The sequence below is a fragment of the Camelus ferus genome, chromosome 16, assembly GCF_009834535.1.
Source record: "Camelus ferus isolate YT-003-E chromosome 16, BCGSAC_Cfer_1.0, whole genome shotgun sequence".
NCBI lineage: Eukaryota > Metazoa > Chordata > Mammalia > Artiodactyla > Camelidae > Camelus > Camelus ferus.
The window spans coordinates 35,899,031-35,917,005 of NC_045711.1; the positions used below are offsets into that span (position 1 = coordinate 35,899,031).

Here is a 17,975-nt window from a genome sequence, read left to right on the forward strand (position 1 = left end):
ATTAAGAAAGTTCTTTTCCACTCCCCCTCAAGGCTTAAGTTCAAATCCTGTTCCAACCGGGTTTGGATACATGCTTCACTTCTAGCAATGTGACTGGACGAGTTTCTGTACTGTGCCTCGGTTTAGAATCTCATCTGTAAAATGAGGGAAATAACCAACGGCAAGGGGTTTTGAAGGTTGAGTTAATTCATGGTATTGGGTACGTAACAGCTCTCAAGTGCTGGCTATTCCTACAGATTTGTGAACTCAATGGGGCTTTATCCTGGTTGAATTTCTCATTCAGTTAGCAACGTGTGTGCTGTGGGAAACCTAGGCTCTAGGGAAATATCCAAAAACAAGCAAAATTCTGCCAACAGGGCTGTGCTGGGATTGATAGGCTGGAGGTGAACGACCGGGGCCCTCACTCAGCTGTAGCTGCTTGTTGGGTAACTCCCCCAAAGGCCTCCTAGCTGGAGGAAGTCGACTTTGAAGACCAGGAAGGCTCCCAGGGGTGGAGAAGCCGGCTGGGGCGGGTGAGGACGGAAGGGCAGGGATTTCACTGAATTGAAAGTGAAAGCAAAGGGCCCGCATAAGAACCCTAAGGAGGGTATTTCAGGCTCTGCTGGTAGAAACTAGAGCTCCTCCAGGTGCAAGAAAGAGTTTAGTCGCAGTGGACTCTGCCACTTTGTACCCAGCTCTGAAGACTTGGCTGTTGCCAACCGGACCCCAGACCCATGCTGGTGAGGAGAGTGTTGGGGGTGGGGAAAAGAGGAGGAGCACTCCTCTTGGCGGGGATTCTGCAGGTACCTCAGGACTTGGCCACCGAGCCTCCCTGCCCATGTCTTAGACCTGCTGAAGGTCTGGGGAGAGACGTGGCTGGGATTCCCTCTCTGCTATGGAGTTGGTCCACTAACCCGTGACCTCAAAGACAGTTCTATAACCTGCATCTCAGGCGCTCCTGAATTCCTTGTGTGACTGTGCATTTTTCTGGAGAGAGAATCCAATCCATCATTTTCATTAGAGATTCAAAGGGTTCTGCGACCCTGAAAGTTTTAAGAATTGGTCTAATGATAATTCTAAAGGTTTAAGAATTGCTCACTCCTTTATCTCCTGAGATCTTCCCCAACAAATCTCTCCCCTCCTTATATTTTCATCTCAGCTTAACCTTGGGCTCTCTTTAGGGTGAGAGGAGGAAGTGTTCCACCTCTGAGAACTAACTTCCCCTTGGCTGCTGTGGTCCCCCCTTTCCCTACCTGCTCATGCCAGACCAAGCCCTGTGAGGGCCAGTCCTCTGTCTCAGCCTGCTCACCGTTGATCCCCAGCACCTAGCACTGTGCCTGGATGCAGCAGGCGCTCAGTAAACAGCTGTTGAATGAATCTCATCCCCTCCCCAGTTTCTTTAGTCTTTCTCTCCCTGTTGCTACCCCATCTGTTACAAATATACAGGTCTCTTGCTTAGAAATTTTTCATTTGCCCCTCAGATGTAGTAAGAAAGACCGCAGGCTCTACAGTCTGCCTGGTTCCAAATCCTGGCTCCTCCCCTTGTGCGGCCCTGGGCAAGTTACTAACCTCTCTAAAGTTTAAATCTAAGGCCTGTTTCCTTGTCAGTAAGATGGGAGTGATAGTAACACTTCCACACAAGAACACCCACCTGCAAGAATTAAACGAAATGATCTCTAAGTTAATATAGTAATAATTTAGCACACTGCTTGACACAAACTAAGCACTCAACACATGTTCCTTATTTCCCCAAGATGATCTTGATTTGCCCTCACCTCATTCCTACCTCTCTGCTAAAACTGCTTTTTTAAAGGGCCCTTAACATATTAAAAAGGAAAGAAGGAAAGTGGATTCAGGAAACTGTATTTCTTTAAACACACTAAATTCATTATCAAGAGACAATCTCTGTTAATAACATTGTGGTGTTTGTCTTCCCAGGGTTTTTGTGTTTTTATGCCTTAATAAATAGCCTTATGAATTATAATGCAAGTGTAGAGTTAAGCTGTTGTACATTTAAGATTTAATAAATTTCTAAAGGAAAAATAAATGAATTACAATGTTTTAAATCAACAGAATAGGGAACATATTTGTATACAGTTTGATATTTTTTGGCTTTTTGTTAGCATTTTTCTTGTTAAATGTTCGTCATTACTGTGTCTTTTAATTGCTGCATAGGATTTTATATTTGTTTAGCTGTTTCTGTCTTGTTGGACATGTAGATATTTTTTTATCTGTTGTAAACAAGGCTACAATAATCATCCTTGTACATGAACTTCTGACCATTTCCTTAGGATAAGCAGGACTGTGTTTTTGTTGCTCAATCTCAGCCATCTTTCTCCTGCTTCTTGGCGGAAGTCCTGTTAGCAGCCTTTGGCACAGCTGTGGGCTCCTCCCCTTAAACCTGTTCTTCCCCACTTCCCACCCCTCCCTTCGGGTTTCACCAGCCACTCCTCTGCATTCTCCCCAGCTGTTTCTTCCGTATTCCCCTGACTTCTTAGTGTTTGATGCCCCAGACATCAGCCCTTGGACCTCTTTTTGTTGATTTCATTTAGTTTTGTGATTTCAAATATCTCTGCATGGATAATTCTCAAATTTACACTCACGGCCAGGACCTCTTCCCTGAATGCTAGATCCATTGAGTTAACTGCCACTATATGCCTCCCCTGGGATGTCAGATAGGCAGTCATCCCTGACTTGTTCAAAAGAAACCCCAATCTCTTCCACCCAAGGTAGTCCCCCTCTCAGCACATGGCTCTCCTTCTCCTCAGTTGTTCAGGCCTAACAGCTTGGGTCACCTGAGACTCTTCTCTTTCTTCCATGTCATATTTCCGATCCATCAGGAACTTCATCCTAAACTTTTAACAGCTCCTCACCACCTCCACTGCTACCACCTGGTCCAGGCCGTCAATATTGCTCACCTGGACATTGTAATGACCTCCTCAGCCATCTCCCTGTGCCCTTTCCCTGCATCTGCCTATTCACTCAACAGCCAAGTCATCCTGTTAACAATTAAGCCTGCTTGCAGCTTCCCACCTCACTTTATATAAAAGACCCTGCATGATCCCACCCTGTTTTCTCTGTGACTTCATGGCCAGCTATTCCCCACTCCCTCTTCTCCAGCCACACTGGTCTCCTTTCTCTTCCTCAGATAAACACATAACACACTCTCACCTCAGGGCCTTTGCACTTGCTGCTCCCTCTGCATAGGACCTTCCCTCACACATACACATAGTCTGCTCCTTTATCTCCTTCAAGTATATGATCAAATAACATCTCAGTGAAGCCTACTCTGCTCACCCTATTTAAAACTGTACTCCAGCATTCTCTGTCCTTCCTTCTCTGCTTTGTTTTTGTCCATAACATTTATCACTAACATATTGCAGATTTTACTTATTTATTCTGTTTATATCTGGTTCATCCCCTAGAATGTAAATTCCACAGGGAAATTTTGTCTGGTTCATCACAGTATCCCCAGAGCCTAGAACAGAGCCTGGTACATGGTAGATGCCCAGTAGCTGATGGCTACATGAATGAGTGAGGAAACAAGTGAGGGAGGGGACTTCTTGTAACCCTCCTTTTCTTCTCCTTGTTTCGTCTCTCCTCCTCTTTTGTGTCTCTGGCCCTGGCCCTGCTTATCTCTGACCATGCCTTCTTTTTTTTTTTTAATTGAAGTATAGTCAGTTTACAATGTTGTGTCAATTTCTAGTGTACAGCATAATGTTTCAGTCATACATATAAATACACATTCATTTTCATACTCTTTTTCATTATAGGTTACTACAAGATATTGAATATAGTTCCTTGTGCTATATAGAAGAAACTTGTTGTTTATCTATTTTATATATAGTAGTTAGTATCTGCAAATCTGGAACTCCCAATTTATCCCTTCCCACCCCCTCTACCCCCAGTAACCATAAGTTTGTTTACTATGTCTGTGAATCTGTTTCTGTTTTGTAGATATGTTCATTAATGTCTTTTTTCTTTTTTTAGATTCCACATATGAGTGATGCCATATGGTTTTTTTCTTTCTCTTTCTGGCTTACTTCACTAAAAATATGGAACGCTTCATGAATTTGTGGGTCATCCTTGCTCAGGGGCCAGGCTAACTTTCTCTGTATTGTTCCAGTTTTAGTATATGTGCTGCCAAAGCGAGCACTGACCAGGCCTTCTTTTTCTTCTCTGCATTCCTTTATCTTTCCTGACCCTTGGCTAGGTATCTTCTATAACCTGCATCTCAGGCGCTCCTGAATTCCTTGTGTGACTGTGCATTTTTCTGGAGACAGAATCCAATCCATCGTTTTCATTAGAGAGTCAAAGGGTTCTGCGACACTGAAAGATGACATTTTAAGTCTCTGTCCCTGAACAAGCTCTGCCACATACTTTTCCAAATCAGAGTCCTGTCCAGCAAGCCCTGTCTCTGACTCTGTGTGTCTTCAACGGCCTTCGGTTTGACTTACTTTGGCCCATTAGTTAACCCTGATGAATCTCAGGTTCCTTATGTATCAAGTGGGGATTATTAAAATATAAAACATTTAACATAGCACTCATCATATACCAGGAACTACTGTTCCAAATAAAATTATATATAGGTGGAAATTGCTATTCCCATTTTACAGATGAAGAAACCAAGGCATGAAGAATTAAATAACTTGCCCATTGTCTTGCAGTAGTAAGAGATGTAAGCCCCAGAGGTTTGACCCCAGAATTTGTGGTCTTAACCATTATGCTACATGGCCTCCCAATACTGCCGGGATGAACAAAGAGAGCATGAGATTTTATCTTACAGGAGGTTAGGTTCTAAACTTGGCACATAAGGCAGAAGAATGCATGTAGTCTAATGAAACTTAAATCACTAACTCACCCCTGAGTATCCACAATTTACAGTCTCTCAATGAGCACAACATAGAATGGATAGCGTCTTTTTTCAGCTGAGCACCAGCTGGATGTTGGCTTGCATTTAGAGACCATGTTATCATGTTATGTAAATAAATAGCTTGTTTGGTTGAATTCAAGTAAGTGACTACAGTCAGCCTGTGTTGTCCTTAAGACATCTGTAAAAGAGAAGTTTCAGTTGGGAGTTGAAGACAGGAGGCAGTTTTGTGATCCTTAAATGGGATGGAGTCCAACTGTGCCTGGCACTTAGCAGGTGCCCAGTAACTACTGGCTCTCTTCCCTGGCCTGCTGGGTGAATGGCATTATACCAAACCCTTGGGCACTCAGGTCTGCAACTGAGGCGTCATCTCTCCAGTCCGACCCCTCTGAGTCCTTAATACAAACATCTAGAGACTGAGGGCTTTTCCTCATGGGATGTACTCAACCGCACATGCTCCTTAGGCCCACTGCTGGTGGCTTGGGTCAGCTCCTGTCACGTCTCTGAGAATGAGAGCCACAGCATCTGGTTGGTTTTCCTCACTCCACAGTCCCTGCTGCTCCAGTTCATCCTGCTGTAACTGTCAGACTGAGTTCTTTTTTTTTTTTTTTTAAAGTATAGTTGATTTACACTGTTGGCTCAGTTTCAGCAAAGTGATTCAGTTACATTACACATATATATACAGATATATTTTTTTCAGATTCCTTCCCATTATAGGTTAATACAAGATACTGATTACGGTTCCCTGTGCTATACAGGAGGTTCTTGTTGTTTATTTTATTTATATATAGCTGTGTATATCTGTTAATCCCAAACTCCTAATTTATCCCTCTCCCCTTCCCCTTGGTAACCCTAAGATTATTTTCTATGTCTGTGAGTCTGTTTCTGTTTTGTAAATAAGTTCACTTGTATTTTTTTTTAGATTCCACATATAAGTGATACATGTTATTTGTCTTTCTGGCTTACTTCACTTAGTGTAATAAACTCTAGGTTCATCCATGTTGCTGCAAATGGCATTATTTCACTCTTTTTTATGGCTGAGTAATATTCTAGTGTGTGTGTGTGTGTGTGTGTACACACACCTCATCTTTATCAGTTTATCTGTTGATGGAAACTTAGGCTGCTTCCATGCCTTGGCTACTGTAAATCGTGCTGTTGTGAACATTGGGGTGTATGTATCTTTCCTTTTAGGGAACCTCCATACTGGTCTTCATAGTGGCTACACCAATTTACATTCCCACCAACAGTGTAAGAGTGTTCCCTTTTCTCCACATCCTCTCCAGCATTTACTATTTGTAGACTTTTTGATGATGGTCATTCTGACTGATGTGAGGTGGTACCTCACTGCAGTTTTGATTTGCATTTCTCTAATAATTAGCAATGTTGAGCATCTTTTCATATGCCTGTTGGCCATCTGTATGTCTTTTCTGGAGAAATGTCTATTTAGGTCATCTGCCTGTTTTTTTACTGGTAGATTAAGCTCTTGTAAACACTGTCCATCACCTCACTCCCCCTTTCAGAAATCTTCACTAGTTCCCCATTTTCCTACTGAAACTCCCCCCCCCCCCCCGCTTGAATTATGAGAAAAAAAATTAGGCTTTTAAAAATAAATTTACTTATTTATTTAAAGCTATTTATTAAATAGTACTGCCAATTACCAGATTTTCAAATAATATGTATAATTAGATCAAGACTTAAAGCAGAAGTAAAAAGAGGATGGATTAAGGACTGAATCCAACTCATGAATGTATTTTATTTTTCATATTTCTTTAAAAATCAAGCCATCATTTTCAGATAAAAATCCAGATTTCTGATTTCCCTTAGGAAAAGGAAGTTATAGTATATATATGTGTGTGTGTGTGTATATATATATATACACACACTAGAACCACATTCCCATGTGAAAAACCTTGGCTTGAGCTGAGAAGGGGCTGCCAGTTGAGTGGAGACATGCTCTCTCCAGTCTGTCACCGTCCCCACCTCTCGCACTACACTGGCTCTCCTGACTCTTTGATGTCATCTAACTGAAACTCAGAGTCACTCAATTTGCAACCCCTGAGTATTTCTCACTACTCATTAACCAGCAGTATTTGATTAAGCCCTAGTTTTCCTCTGCTTAAAATAGTGAACTCACATTGAATTTCTTCAAGGCCCTCTATAATAGTCTCCCGTTCTGTCATTCGTTCAATTCTTTCATTCATTCATTCAACACACATTTACTGAATGCCTGTTTTGTGCCAGGGACTCTGCTGATCACTGGGGACACAGAGATGGCCAAGACAGAGCCCCATCCTCCCAGTGAGCTCACACTTCCCTGAGCTGACCTTATTTATCAGGCTTCCAACCGCAGGGTGAGCTCTCCATCCCACAAACAAAGGTGCATTTATTCCTACCCCTGTGTCATTCCCCTGCCTGTGTTGTCCACTCTCTCTCTCTCTCTCTGGACCTGCTCCAAATCACACCCAGCCTGAAAAGCTGCTTGGTACAGTGGAAAAGAGTGGCAGTCATGGGACAAGCTGGGAGATGTGGAGTCAATTACTTCCCCACTCTGAGTATGATTTCTTCAACTATCAAGGACAGATTAAGTCTGGAGTCAGACTGTCCAGGGCCAAATGACTGGGCAAGTCCCTTGACTTCTCTGAGCTTCTGTTTCTTCCTCCACAAAATAAGGAGAGGGGTATTTATTTCCTAAATTTGTTGCAAGAAGTGAGTGACATAATCCATACTAAGGGCTTAGCACATGCCTGACGTATAGTAAGTACTTAATAAATGTTCGTTGATAGCGTTATGACATTTTGCAACTCTAAATCCCTATTCCTCCTGGAGGTCTCCGCTGTTGTACCCACTTTGGGACTGTCCCACCTCTAAACTCCTGCCATCCGTCTTCCACCATCACTCATGTGATCACTCACTGTCTTGGGTACTGTTTAATACCGGCCTGTGTCATGCCCAGCACCTCACAACAGGAGCTCGACCAGTGTTTGTCAACCTTTAGGTCTCCAGGAATGACCCAGCCTTGCCTGCTACAAAGGCTCCTGCCTTTCAGAGCAGCTGAGATGAAGGCAGCCAGGCTGGGCCAGGACAAGCCCAGAGCAGGATAAAGGGGCTAGGTTGTTCTTGGGCCAAGCATCGTCTATGCTCCTGGAGAGTCCAGAACAGGGGCCGCCTTCCCCTGGCTCATTCATTCTCTGTAAAGGTGGGTGGATGTCTGATGGTTCCTCTCTTTCCAACAGGCCCTCCATACCCTCCAGGAGGAACAGGCCAGACTAAAGATGAGGCTGCAGGAGCTGAGAAGGAAGCTCAGGGACGTCCCCAAAGACAAGGTAAGCTGGGAGGGGATGTGGCCTGGAAGAAAGAACTGGGGAGTTCTTAGTTTCGCTCCTGGTTCTGCCATTTCTGTGCTGTGTGACTTCGAGTGTGTTACTTGAACTCTCTGAACCTGTTTTCTTCTCTGTAAAGGGGAGCTACCTACCTCATAGGCTTGTGTGAGGACAAACTAAGATCTTGTATGTAAAGTCCCAGTACATGTGTGACCTGCATCCATTTGCTTACTCATCCAGCTCTTCTTTCAGTAAATGTGTTTAATCCTGGCCCTTAGCATCAATCACCTGTAACTGGGGTGCTTTCCTCCTGGGCGGGAGTGGGTAATTCTCCCAACCCTGACGTCTGCATCAGCCTCTCCTCCCCCACCTCCAGGTCCCATTCCCAGTACCTGAGGTCCCCCTGGTGTTTCGAGGACACATTCAGCAGGACAGGGAAATGGCCAAGTCTGTGATTTCCAAATTGCAGATCTGTTACCCTCTGCCTGGAGGTTCTGCGGTGGTCATTTTTGATGATCCCAATGGTGAGCTTGGGGAAACTTTGGGAGGGAGGTGCTAGCAGGCTTCCTAGCACTGACCCTCCTCCCCCCACCCAGTGGCTAAGCAGGTGCTGCAGCAAAAGGAGCATAAGATCAATGTGGAAGAGTTCTGGCTGCGGGTACAGGTCCAGCCCTTGGAGCTGCCCATGCTGACCACCATCCAGGTGATCGAGTGGCAGGGGCCTGGGCCATGTGGGAGGGCATCATGGCACAGGAGACTGGGGCTGGGCCTGGGACCAGTCCCATCTGTCTCCCACTAGGTGTCCAGCCAGATGAGTGACCAGAGAGTGCTGGTCAGTGGGTTTCCTGCCGAGCTCAAGCTGAGTGAGGAGGAGCTGCTGGACAAGCTGGAGATCTTCTTTGGCAAGACCAAGAATGGGGGTGGCGATGTGGAGATGCGAGAACTGCTGCAAGGGGGTGTCATGCTGGGCTTCGCTAAGGATGGAGGTGAGGGCCTTGTCCGTGAAATGACAGCAGAGGCATCAGGCCACAGGAAAGATGCCCTTGATGCTGAAGCTCCCCTGCTCCCTGTCCCTGCAGTGGCCCAACGCCTGTGCCAGACTGGCCAGTTCACAGTGCCCCTGGGAAAGCAGCAGGTCCCTCTGAGAGCCTCTCCCTACGTGAGTGGGACGATCCAGAAGGCCGAGGTAAGTGGGAGGGTGGAGAATAGGGACGGGCCAGGTGGCCGGCCTGCCTGCCTGCCTGCCAGAAACTTGCTCAAAGAAGGATCAGAGCCCGAAACCCCAGTGACCTACCTGCTGCCAACCTCTCCAGGCCTCCTGCCCTCTCCCATACTCCTATGCTCGCCACCTGCCCCGACCTCTGCCCCAAGCCCAATTCCCGTGATGGCCCTTGCCCATCTTCTGGCTCCTTTTCCAGGTCAGGTCCCAGCTGGTACCCCAGGCGGTACTGGTGCTCAACATTCCCGATGTCCTGGATGGCCCGGAGCTGCAAGACATCCTGGAGGTCCACTTCCAGAAGCCCACCCGTGGGGGCGGGGAGGTGGAAGCCTTGAGAGTCGTACCCCTGGGACATCGGGGCCTGGCAGTCTTCACGGCCAAATCGGGCTAGGAGCCTCTCCCCTGCTCATCACTCCCACTTCTCTGCCAAGCAGGTTGGGTTGGGTGTGTGTATGAGAGAGACTGTGCCAGTCAACAGTGGCCGGGATTACAGTTGTGAAACGCTGCCCAAGGACAGTAAAAGTGCCTGCATCGCATGATCTTCTTCCTCATTCCGCTTCATGAAAGGAAACGTGATTAGGGCACAGAAGGAGGCTCGGGGGAGGGTGAAGCCCTAGCTTTCCCCTATCAGCACTGGCCTTCCATGAGCTCACCTTCCCCTCCACTCTCAGAGGCAACATCCAGGACCCAGGGTTTGGCTTTTTATTGACACAGACACAAAGGCAGCTTCGGTCATGGCGGGGGAGAGGGGACACAAAAGCGGAAATCGCACTTCGCACATTTAGGCCTCATTCAGATGATGAAGAGGCTGAACCCCTCCTCCCACCTCCCACTGGCAACAGCTCGGGCAATAACCCCCCCAATTCCAGGTCTGAGAGTAGAGGGACTTAAACCCCTACCCTAGGAAGTCCCCACTTTGGTTCCAGTGGCCTAGGTCCTAAACATCCCGCTTTGATGCCCTGTTCCACCTCCCCACCCATGTAAACAAAGTTTAGGGCTGAGTTTGAAAAGCTGCCTCCCTGCTCTGAGAAGGCAGTGGGCCTCCCTTGACTACATGGGGAATGTGCTTTGATTTTTACTTTGGTCCCAGAACAAGAGACAGATGGCATCGCCTCTTAGAGCTCTGGCTGGTAAATGCCACACTTAGCTGCAAGGCTGAGAAAGCTTCCCGCCTCTTTCTCCTCAACCACCATAGAGAAATGACAGCCCCAGAGACAGGACATGGCACAGGCCCCAGGGGGCCAGGGGCTGGCCCCACACCCACCAGCACAAACACAGATTTTTGGCAGTGTTGTGGGACTGGGGAGCAGCAAAGCCCCAGCTCCAGCAGAACAAGGAAGGCACTGGGGAGGACGGGGCTGAGGAGGTGAGACAGGGACCCCACATACACAAGCACAGGTTTCCATGCTAAGGCACTGAGAACAAATCCAGAGAACTCAGTGAAGGGTGAGGGGGCTCTGTGTCCCTCCCAGAGCGGTGACCTAGGGGAGCAGGTCTGACTCCCACCCCTGCTGGAAGAGGCACCCCTGGTTGAGAGTGGCGGAACACTGGGAGGTGGAAGGAGCCCGCTTGTGCTTGAGAGATTAGGGACAAGAGGACGAGGCCATGCGACAAGGTGGGTGCTGGCTAGGGCAAGACAGGGACATGCTGGATTCACACAGATTGGCCCCATATCCTGAGCTGACATTTCAATTCTTTGGGGAGGTGTGGGGCAGGGGCAGGAAGGGAGATGAGGCGGAGGCGGAAGCACACAGAACAGGATGGGAAGGGACTGGCTAACCTTGGCACAAAGCAGCACAGCAGGCCCGGGGACAGAGAGGGGGCAGGAAGCAGCCGGCCTCCCTCTGACCCTCCCTGTCCCCTTGGCAGGGCCTAGACATCCAAGTGGTCACTTCCCAGCCTCTTCAGGGGCCTGGAAGGGGAGGGGGGAAGCCCTGACCAAAGAGAAAGAACAGGGCAGGGGAGAGGGCATCACCTCGGAGACCTTTGGGGGGAGAGGGCAGCGCATTGTGATAGGGGATGAACTGCGAGGGGCTGGTGGCCAGCAGCGCATGGCTTCCCAGCTTCTCTCTTCCCTGGGCCCCGAGGGTCTTCCGGCCCCTGGCCTAGTTCTCCTTCTCGGGCCCAGGCACCAGGAGGACTTTGCCCACATTCTTCTTCTCCTGCATCTGCCTCATGGCATCTGCCACCTGGAGAGGAAGACAAGACTCTGCCCCCAGTGCTGTTGGCCCCCCTCCTCCCAGGCAGCCTCCCCCTGGGATCCCAGCCTTCCTGGGTCCTACCTGGGCCCTCCCTGCAAAGCCATCACACTCACCTTCTCAAAGGGCCACACCGAATCGATGTGGGGTTTGATGCGACCCTGGTTGTACAGAGCCAGGAGGCGGGCCACCACACCGCTGACCAGCTCCACCTCGCCCTCCAGGTAGCCCAGGTGGAAGCCGCACACAGCGCGGTTGGCTGGCAGCAGCTGCAGCGCTGTCACGCTGAACTGATTCCACCACGTGCGCGCCAGGGCCATCAGGTTCCGCTTGGGGCCTGTCAGCAGGTTGGCCATTCCTGAGGGGCGAGGACGTACAGCCTGTGAATCCAGGTGCCAGGCACATGCCGGTATGTCTGGACCCACACTCCTCTGTCCCTTGCGGGCCCCTTACAATTATCCATACCAGCGCCCAGGAGTGACAGGAGACCCTCCCACCTGCTGGCTACCTGGCCTAGGTGGACTTTAGCTGACTCAAAAATTGCTCTAATCTTCATTTACTTATTTTTGGTGTGAAGTAGTTTTTTAAATGATAATTGCTCAAGAAGCCCAGGAGGTAGGGCAGAGCAAAGCAGACTGGGTGATATTGCATCAGGAATAATCCACAACTAAGAACCAGAACTGGCTATGACTCATGAAAGAGAAAGAGGGTAGCTGCACCCAGGAGACAGCAATCTGAATGCAATATCCAGGACCATCCTAACCCTGGTGCTTTCTACAGAACACAGGAACCTCCATTCAAAAGCTGGGGGCCCCATGTCCCACCTCTCAGGCCCACCCTGCTTCTCCTCCCTCCTACTCCATCCCCAACCCACTGACTCACCGTAAGTGACCACTTTGCCCATGGGTTTGAGGAGGTTGTAGCCCTTCGCAGTATCTGATCCCCCTAGAGGGTCCATGACGATGTCCACTCCTGTCACAGAGGAAGGGGCCCAGGAACAGCATTAGGATCCTCAGATCTGGAGACCCCCTCCCTGTCCCATGCCATCCTACCCCTTCCCATGCCCTGACCTTTGGGGGAGATCTTCTTGATCTCATCTACATAGTCAGTCGTGTGGTAGTCGATGGGGTGTGTGACTCCATTCTCCTTCAGCACGTCATGCTTGCTGGCTGAGGCCGTTCCAAACACCGTCACGTTCTCCACTGTCCGGCACAGCTGCAGGGCAGCCATACCCACACCCCCTAAAGCAAGACACTTTCATAAGGAGGGGGTATGGAGTCACCCAGCTACCACCCTCCCTTTCGCCTCTCAAGGATCCAGCCCATCCATTTTGCCTGGACTCATCTTGAGGCTTTCTCCCCTCATCCCATGTCTAATTTCCAAGATTGAGAATTGGGGGGAGGGTGGCTGGCAAGGAGGGGGTGCTGAGCAAGGGCACGTTGCTATGGATAGCACACCAGGCTGGACCTGGTGCCTGAATGTTACCACGGCAACAACACTGCAGAGGCCTCTGGGCACCATAGGATGAAGCAGCCTGGTGTTGCCATGACAACAGTCCAGACGTGCTGCAGGGAAGGGGCCTGGAATGAAATCTGAGTGGGGTAAGGAAGGGGGATAAATGGAGGGTGCCTGTCACCTGCAGCCATGTGTACCAAGACGCTGTGGCCAGGTCGTAGGTTGCCAAAATCAAAGAGGACCATGTAGGCTGTGATATAATTGACCAGCAAGGCAGCAGCTTCTTCAAAAGTCATGGCCTCTGGCATCGGGAAGGTATGGACCGAAGGCACAGTCACCTCCTCCTGCCACATGCCTGACCGGATCAACACCATCACCCGATCCCCTACCTTGAAGAGTGGAAAAAGAGCATCATTCATTCACCCTTCCACTACGCACAAGGCCCTCTTCCTGACAATGAAGTAACAGTACAAACAGCAGCAGTACTCACAGTAACAATAATAATAATATCATCAAAAACAACAACTTACATTTATCAGCTGTTTACCAAGGAAGGGCCAGGCCCTATTGTGTTTTATATACAAACATTCAATTAATCCTCATCTCCATCTGACAGATCTTACACTTTACTATTGTGTAAGATCCCTGAATGCAAGAAGCTTCCAGTTGGGGCAGCATGAAGCACTGGTGAAGAGATCAAACTGCTTTGGTTTAAAAATGGGCTCCACTGTATTGCCAGTCTGACCTTGGGCAAATAAAAATTATCTAACCTTTTTGGGCCCGTTTTCTTATCTGTAAAACAGGGCAGTTAATGAGAATTAAGTGGCAAAAAAATCACTCAGTGATTTTTAGGCTAATGTCCAGCACACAGTGAGAACTTAGGGGTGTTAGCTAATAATAATGACCACAGTGATGACAATAGCAGCGACAAGGAGGGGAGGTCACCAATCCAAACGATGAAGGAAGAGAGCAGTGCTTGGTTAGGGTCACACCAAAGTGCAGCAGTTAGGGCTGGGTGCGGTTACCTCAGGAGAAGAATCTGAGCCAGTACTGAGGGCTCAGAAAGAACCTTCACCCAGAGATAGGGAGAGGGGTGACAGACAAGAAAAGTCACATGATCCCACATACTAGGAAAAGGCATCCGCTCCCCCTTCCCCACACTCTCAGCCACCTGCACAAGAGCCTCCTTTCAGGAGGGAAAAGGGAGCAAAGAAAACAGCATCTTCCCCTCCAGCTTAAAAACTGGGGTCAAGGGGAGGACAAGGAAAAGGGGGCAGTCTCAGGAGGAAGGCCTGGCTCCCTGAAGAGCATGGAGAGGGAGGTGTGGGTGCTGTTAAGGGACAATCCGGGTCTGTCTTGGTTCCTGCCAGGAATGATGGGAATTCTGTATATTAACAAGACTTGGGATCCGTGGGGCAGGAAAATGGGACTCCCACACATACCCTTTTTCATGTCCTCAAGCCCCGAACCACCACTGAGGAGGAGTACAGAGAGCAGACTAGAATCTTTCTCTGCAAGCACTGGCCTGAGATGAGGTCTGGGGAATGGAAGCATCCCTCCCCAGGACTCAGGACTAGCAAACTCAGAAATAGCCCAGGAGAGCTGGGAAAAGTGCAGTGGTCAGCCCAGGTTGTGGCCAGTCCCAGGGTTGGCCCAGAAGTGGGTCCATTCACCCAGGTTAATGCTCAGCCCTCACACATCAGAACATCACAGGGGAGGCCCGTGACCCCTCCCCAGCCCAGGTATCGAGAAGGGAGAGCCCTCCCCACAGAATCCAACCTCTTACATTAGATTCTTGCCCTGGACAGGATATCCTGTACTTATGAAGTGGAAAGTGTGCGCAGAAGAGGTTAGGTGGGTGGCCTTCAGCAGTTACAGTAACATAACTATAACTCCCCCAACCAAAAATAAATCTTCTTAGCATCTTCTCAGAGTGGGATTATTTAGAAGTCAGTGGAAAGGGTGGGGTCAACGCTGAATCCAGGGAGAAATCCTTTAAGGAGGAAGGAGATGTTTGTACAATAAATTCAAGAATTCCACTTCTGGGATCTGGGACCTGCAGGTCTGGCAAGATGAGGGCTGCATTTGATGGGCCTCTCTTGCAGGGGCCTGATTTGAAAAGAACCCCCTAAACAAACGACTGGCAAAGGTCTCTCAAAAAGCTGGTCATTTGGAACTCTCTGGTGTCCGGGGTTGTGGCCAAGATTAATGATAAAACAAAAAAAGAGACACAGACTGGCAGAGCTGGGCCAACCTGCTCATGGTGCCACACCCCCTTCCCCTGTCCAAATGTGTTTCTGAGGCGAGGGTCCTCCGAGAGGAAGGCAGAGGCGGTTCCGCCCAAAGTTCCCAAGGGCAGCCCCGGGTCGTGGCCGGCTGGCTGAGTCACTGGAGGAGATACTGCAGACAGAGAGCCCAAGACAAATATCCAGACATCCAATCTCGATCCCCTCTTCTTCCCGCCCCGTCCCCACTCCTACCCCCGCGATCAGACCGGCAGTGTAAGGCCAGGGCAGGGAGGGGGCGGTGGCAGGCTCCCACTCCTCCAGGACGGGCGGGCCTGTCTCTACAGCCCTGCTCTGGGAGGGGCCGCCTCACACCCCCACAGACCACGGGGCTGCATGTGACTAGGGCTCTGGCATGGCCATGTGCACCCGCCCAGCCCGACTACATAGCTCTTCAAGCTCCCTCGGGGAAAAAGGCCCCAGTCGTCACTCTGAGTCGCAGACCACAATTACCCGCAGAGTGTTTAGTGGGCAGGGGTACAGTTGTGGTTTTACTGGTGGTGGGAGAGGGTGTAAAGGTCGTTGTGCGCATGCGCATGGGCGTCTTATTGTTTTCCCCCGCCCCACCACCGCTCACCCACCCATCACCACCACCACCGATTCTGGGCGGCGGCCACAATTAAAATGTTTAGGGAGGGGGACAATAACTCCATCTCAAACCCCCATCCCCAAATATAAATCCAGTTCTCCAGGAGCCTCAGAACACAGGCTCCTTTCCCTCGCCTTCCATGCCCGTCTACTAGTATTCGTGCCAGTTTCCCCCGCCCTGCCACACCCCCGGCGCCCGCCCACTCGTGTCCCACTGCCCAGTGGCCTGCTCAGAGATGGCCCGCTCACCTTGCGGTCGTTAACTCCCTCGCCCACAGCGATTACCACGCCCGCGCCCTCCATGCCCGGAGTGAGGGGCAGCGGCGGCAGCCGGTCGTACAGCCCCTGTCGGGCCATAAGGTCGGCGAAGTTGAGCCCGCAGGCCTTGACGCGCAGCGTCAGCTGGCCTGGACCGGGGGCCGGGGGCGCGGCCTGCCGGCTCTGCAGTTTCACCTTGTCGTAGCCGCCGAAGCCGGTGAGCACCAGGCAGCGCAGCGGCGGCGGCGAAGCGGCGGCGGCCCCCTCCGGGGCCGCGGATGGCTGGGCCTCGCCGGCTGCCTCCGCCTTCGGGGGCTGCGAAGGGGCGTCTTCTCCTGCCCTTGCCTCGGCCGCCGCCACCACGGTGGCCGCCTCGGCTACCTCTCTCTCGGCGGACATGGCTGGGACTGCCGAACTGCGCGCACAGCTGCACCTAGAGCGCACAGCCGCACCTAGAGCGCACAGCCGGGGAGGGCGGGGAGCGAGCCTAAACTAGAGAAGGCCGCGGACTCAGAGCGGGAGGGGCGGGGCGCTGGGACGGGGGCGGGGCCTCGTGAGCGAACTTAAAGGGCCAGGGCCACGGTGCGGCTGCTGCGGGACCCCTGCTGGAGACCAAGAACGAGTGGGGACTCACCCTCGAGAGGCCATTCTTGGCATCAGGCAGACCGCTAGTTAATTTACTTACTTATTAACAATAAATAAGTTAAAAATATATTAGGGGACAGTCTGAAGGACGATCCCAAAACCTGAGCTTACATCAGATGTGGGGAGCCAGCCACCTGTGGAGCGAAATCCAACCAAGTTGTTTCTCAGGCCCCGACTCTACCCATATATGACCCATTCTGTGTGGTCTTGCAATGGCAAACTTGGAGTAGGGTGACCAAGCCTTTAAAACTTTCCATCGACTTTGTTAAAGCTCTGTGCCTCAATTTTCCCTTCTGTAAAATGGTGACGATGTTGCTTGCTCTAGTTATCTTTTCAGGGTTAAGATAAAATTAAATCGAGTATCCTCTATTTAAAGAAGTGCTTTTAAAAGGTAAAAGGTGCCATGCAAAATGAAAAACAGAGGTTTGATTATAGTTAATAATCCAGCCTGAAATAACTTTAGAGCTTGTCTCTGGCTCCAGCAGGACTGTCACTCTGGGCAGTTAATCTTCCTCTTCTTTCTTCAGATCTCCGTCTCCCCGAAGCATCCACCAGAGGACGCAGCTCCTCTAAAACTTTTCACCCAGCGCCTGGCTAGAGAAACTCAGTCCACTCTTCCCTGTTAGTCCAGGCCCGCCGTTAAATCACTGCAGCCCCAGACCAGGCCATCCGTTACCATGGGGACGGAAAGCCATGATGTCACCATTGTCCGAGTGGGTGTGTTGGAGTCCATGCCTATATATCCCCAAGACTCCCTGCCTGGACTTGAGTGTGGAGGAAGTAGACCGAACCAAAAGATTCCCTTCACCCCCATCAATTCGCACCCCTTCCTGTTCAGAAAGTGGATGGCTGCCCCGCGCGTGTCCGCACTAGCACACCGGCGTGCACGCGTGGGCACGCCGAAGGCCCAAGCCTCGCTCCCACCCTACCTCTCAGAACTTTCCCGAACTCCACTCCGTCCGCACCCCTAAGGAAATCAAATTGGTCAAATAACTCTACTCGGCCTGCCTTAAACCCGCAGGGGTCCCTCAGACCACACCAGCGCGCTAGAAACCAGCTCCCAGGCCTTGGTTTCTCAGGGCCCCGCCTAGATCCTCTGGGCCCCGCCCCCCGGCAGCGCGGGCGGGAGGCGGGGCCGGGGGCGCGGCCGCTGGGTTG

General features: G+C 50.4%; 2 protein-coding genes and 1 non-coding gene across 3 annotated transcripts; 1 reads left to right on the plus strand and 2 right to left on the minus strand.

The window, feature by feature from the left end:
* Positions 1–505: 505 nt before the first annotated feature.
* Positions 506–9,924, plus strand: IFI35 (interferon induced protein 35). Its single transcript, XM_006175157.3, has 7 exons — positions 506–719; positions 8,083–8,172; positions 8,546–8,693; positions 8,766–8,872; positions 8,969–9,155; positions 9,249–9,355; positions 9,588–9,924. Exons 1-7 carry the CDS (start codon positions 714–716, stop codon positions 9,777–9,779), a joined length of 837 nt encoding a protein of 278 aa, XP_006175219.2. The 5' UTR covers positions 506–713; the 3' UTR covers positions 9,780–9,924.
* On the minus strand, positions 4,029–4,135 carry LOC116656941. The gene has a single exon (XR_004311944.1). It is a non-coding gene; the product is annotated as a U6 spliceosomal RNA (small nuclear RNA).
* A 151-nt stretch (positions 9,925–10,075) lies between the features above and the next one.
* Positions 10,076–16,650, minus strand: VAT1 (vesicle amine transport 1). Its single transcript, XM_032457263.1, has 6 exons — positions 16,164–16,650; positions 13,223–13,430; positions 12,657–12,827; positions 12,469–12,558; positions 11,703–11,944; positions 10,076–11,577 (listed from the first exon to the last, which is right to left on the minus strand). The coding sequence occupies exons 1-6, from the start codon at positions 16,569–16,571 to the stop codon at positions 11,494–11,496; spliced, it is 1,203 nt and encodes a 400-aa protein (XP_032313154.1). The 5' UTR covers positions 16,572–16,650; the 3' UTR covers positions 10,076–11,493.
* Positions 16,651–17,975: the final 1,325 nt, after the last annotated feature.

Coding starts and splice junctions, on each gene's coding strand:
- IFI35 (XM_006175157.3), top strand. Junction 8,173..8,545: donor GGGACGTCCCCAAAGACAAG/GTAAGCTGGGAG, acceptor CCCCACCTCCAG/GTCCCATTCCCAGTACCTGA. Junction 9,156..9,248: donor GGGCTTCGCTAAGGATGGAG/GTGAGGGCCTTG, acceptor CTGTCCCTGCAG/TGGCCCAACGCCTGTGCCAG.
- VAT1 (XM_032457263.1), bottom strand. CDS start 16,571: ATGTCCGCCGAGAGAGAGGTAGCCGAGGCGGCCACCGTGGTGGCGGCG. Junction 13,431..16,163: donor AGGGAGTTAACGACCGCAAG/GTGAGCGGGCCA, acceptor CCACTCTTCAAG/GTAGGGGATCGGGTGATGGT. Junction 12,828..13,222: donor CTTGGTACACATGGCTGCAG/GTGACAGGCACC, acceptor GTCTTGCTTTAG/GGGGTGTGGGTATGGCTGCC.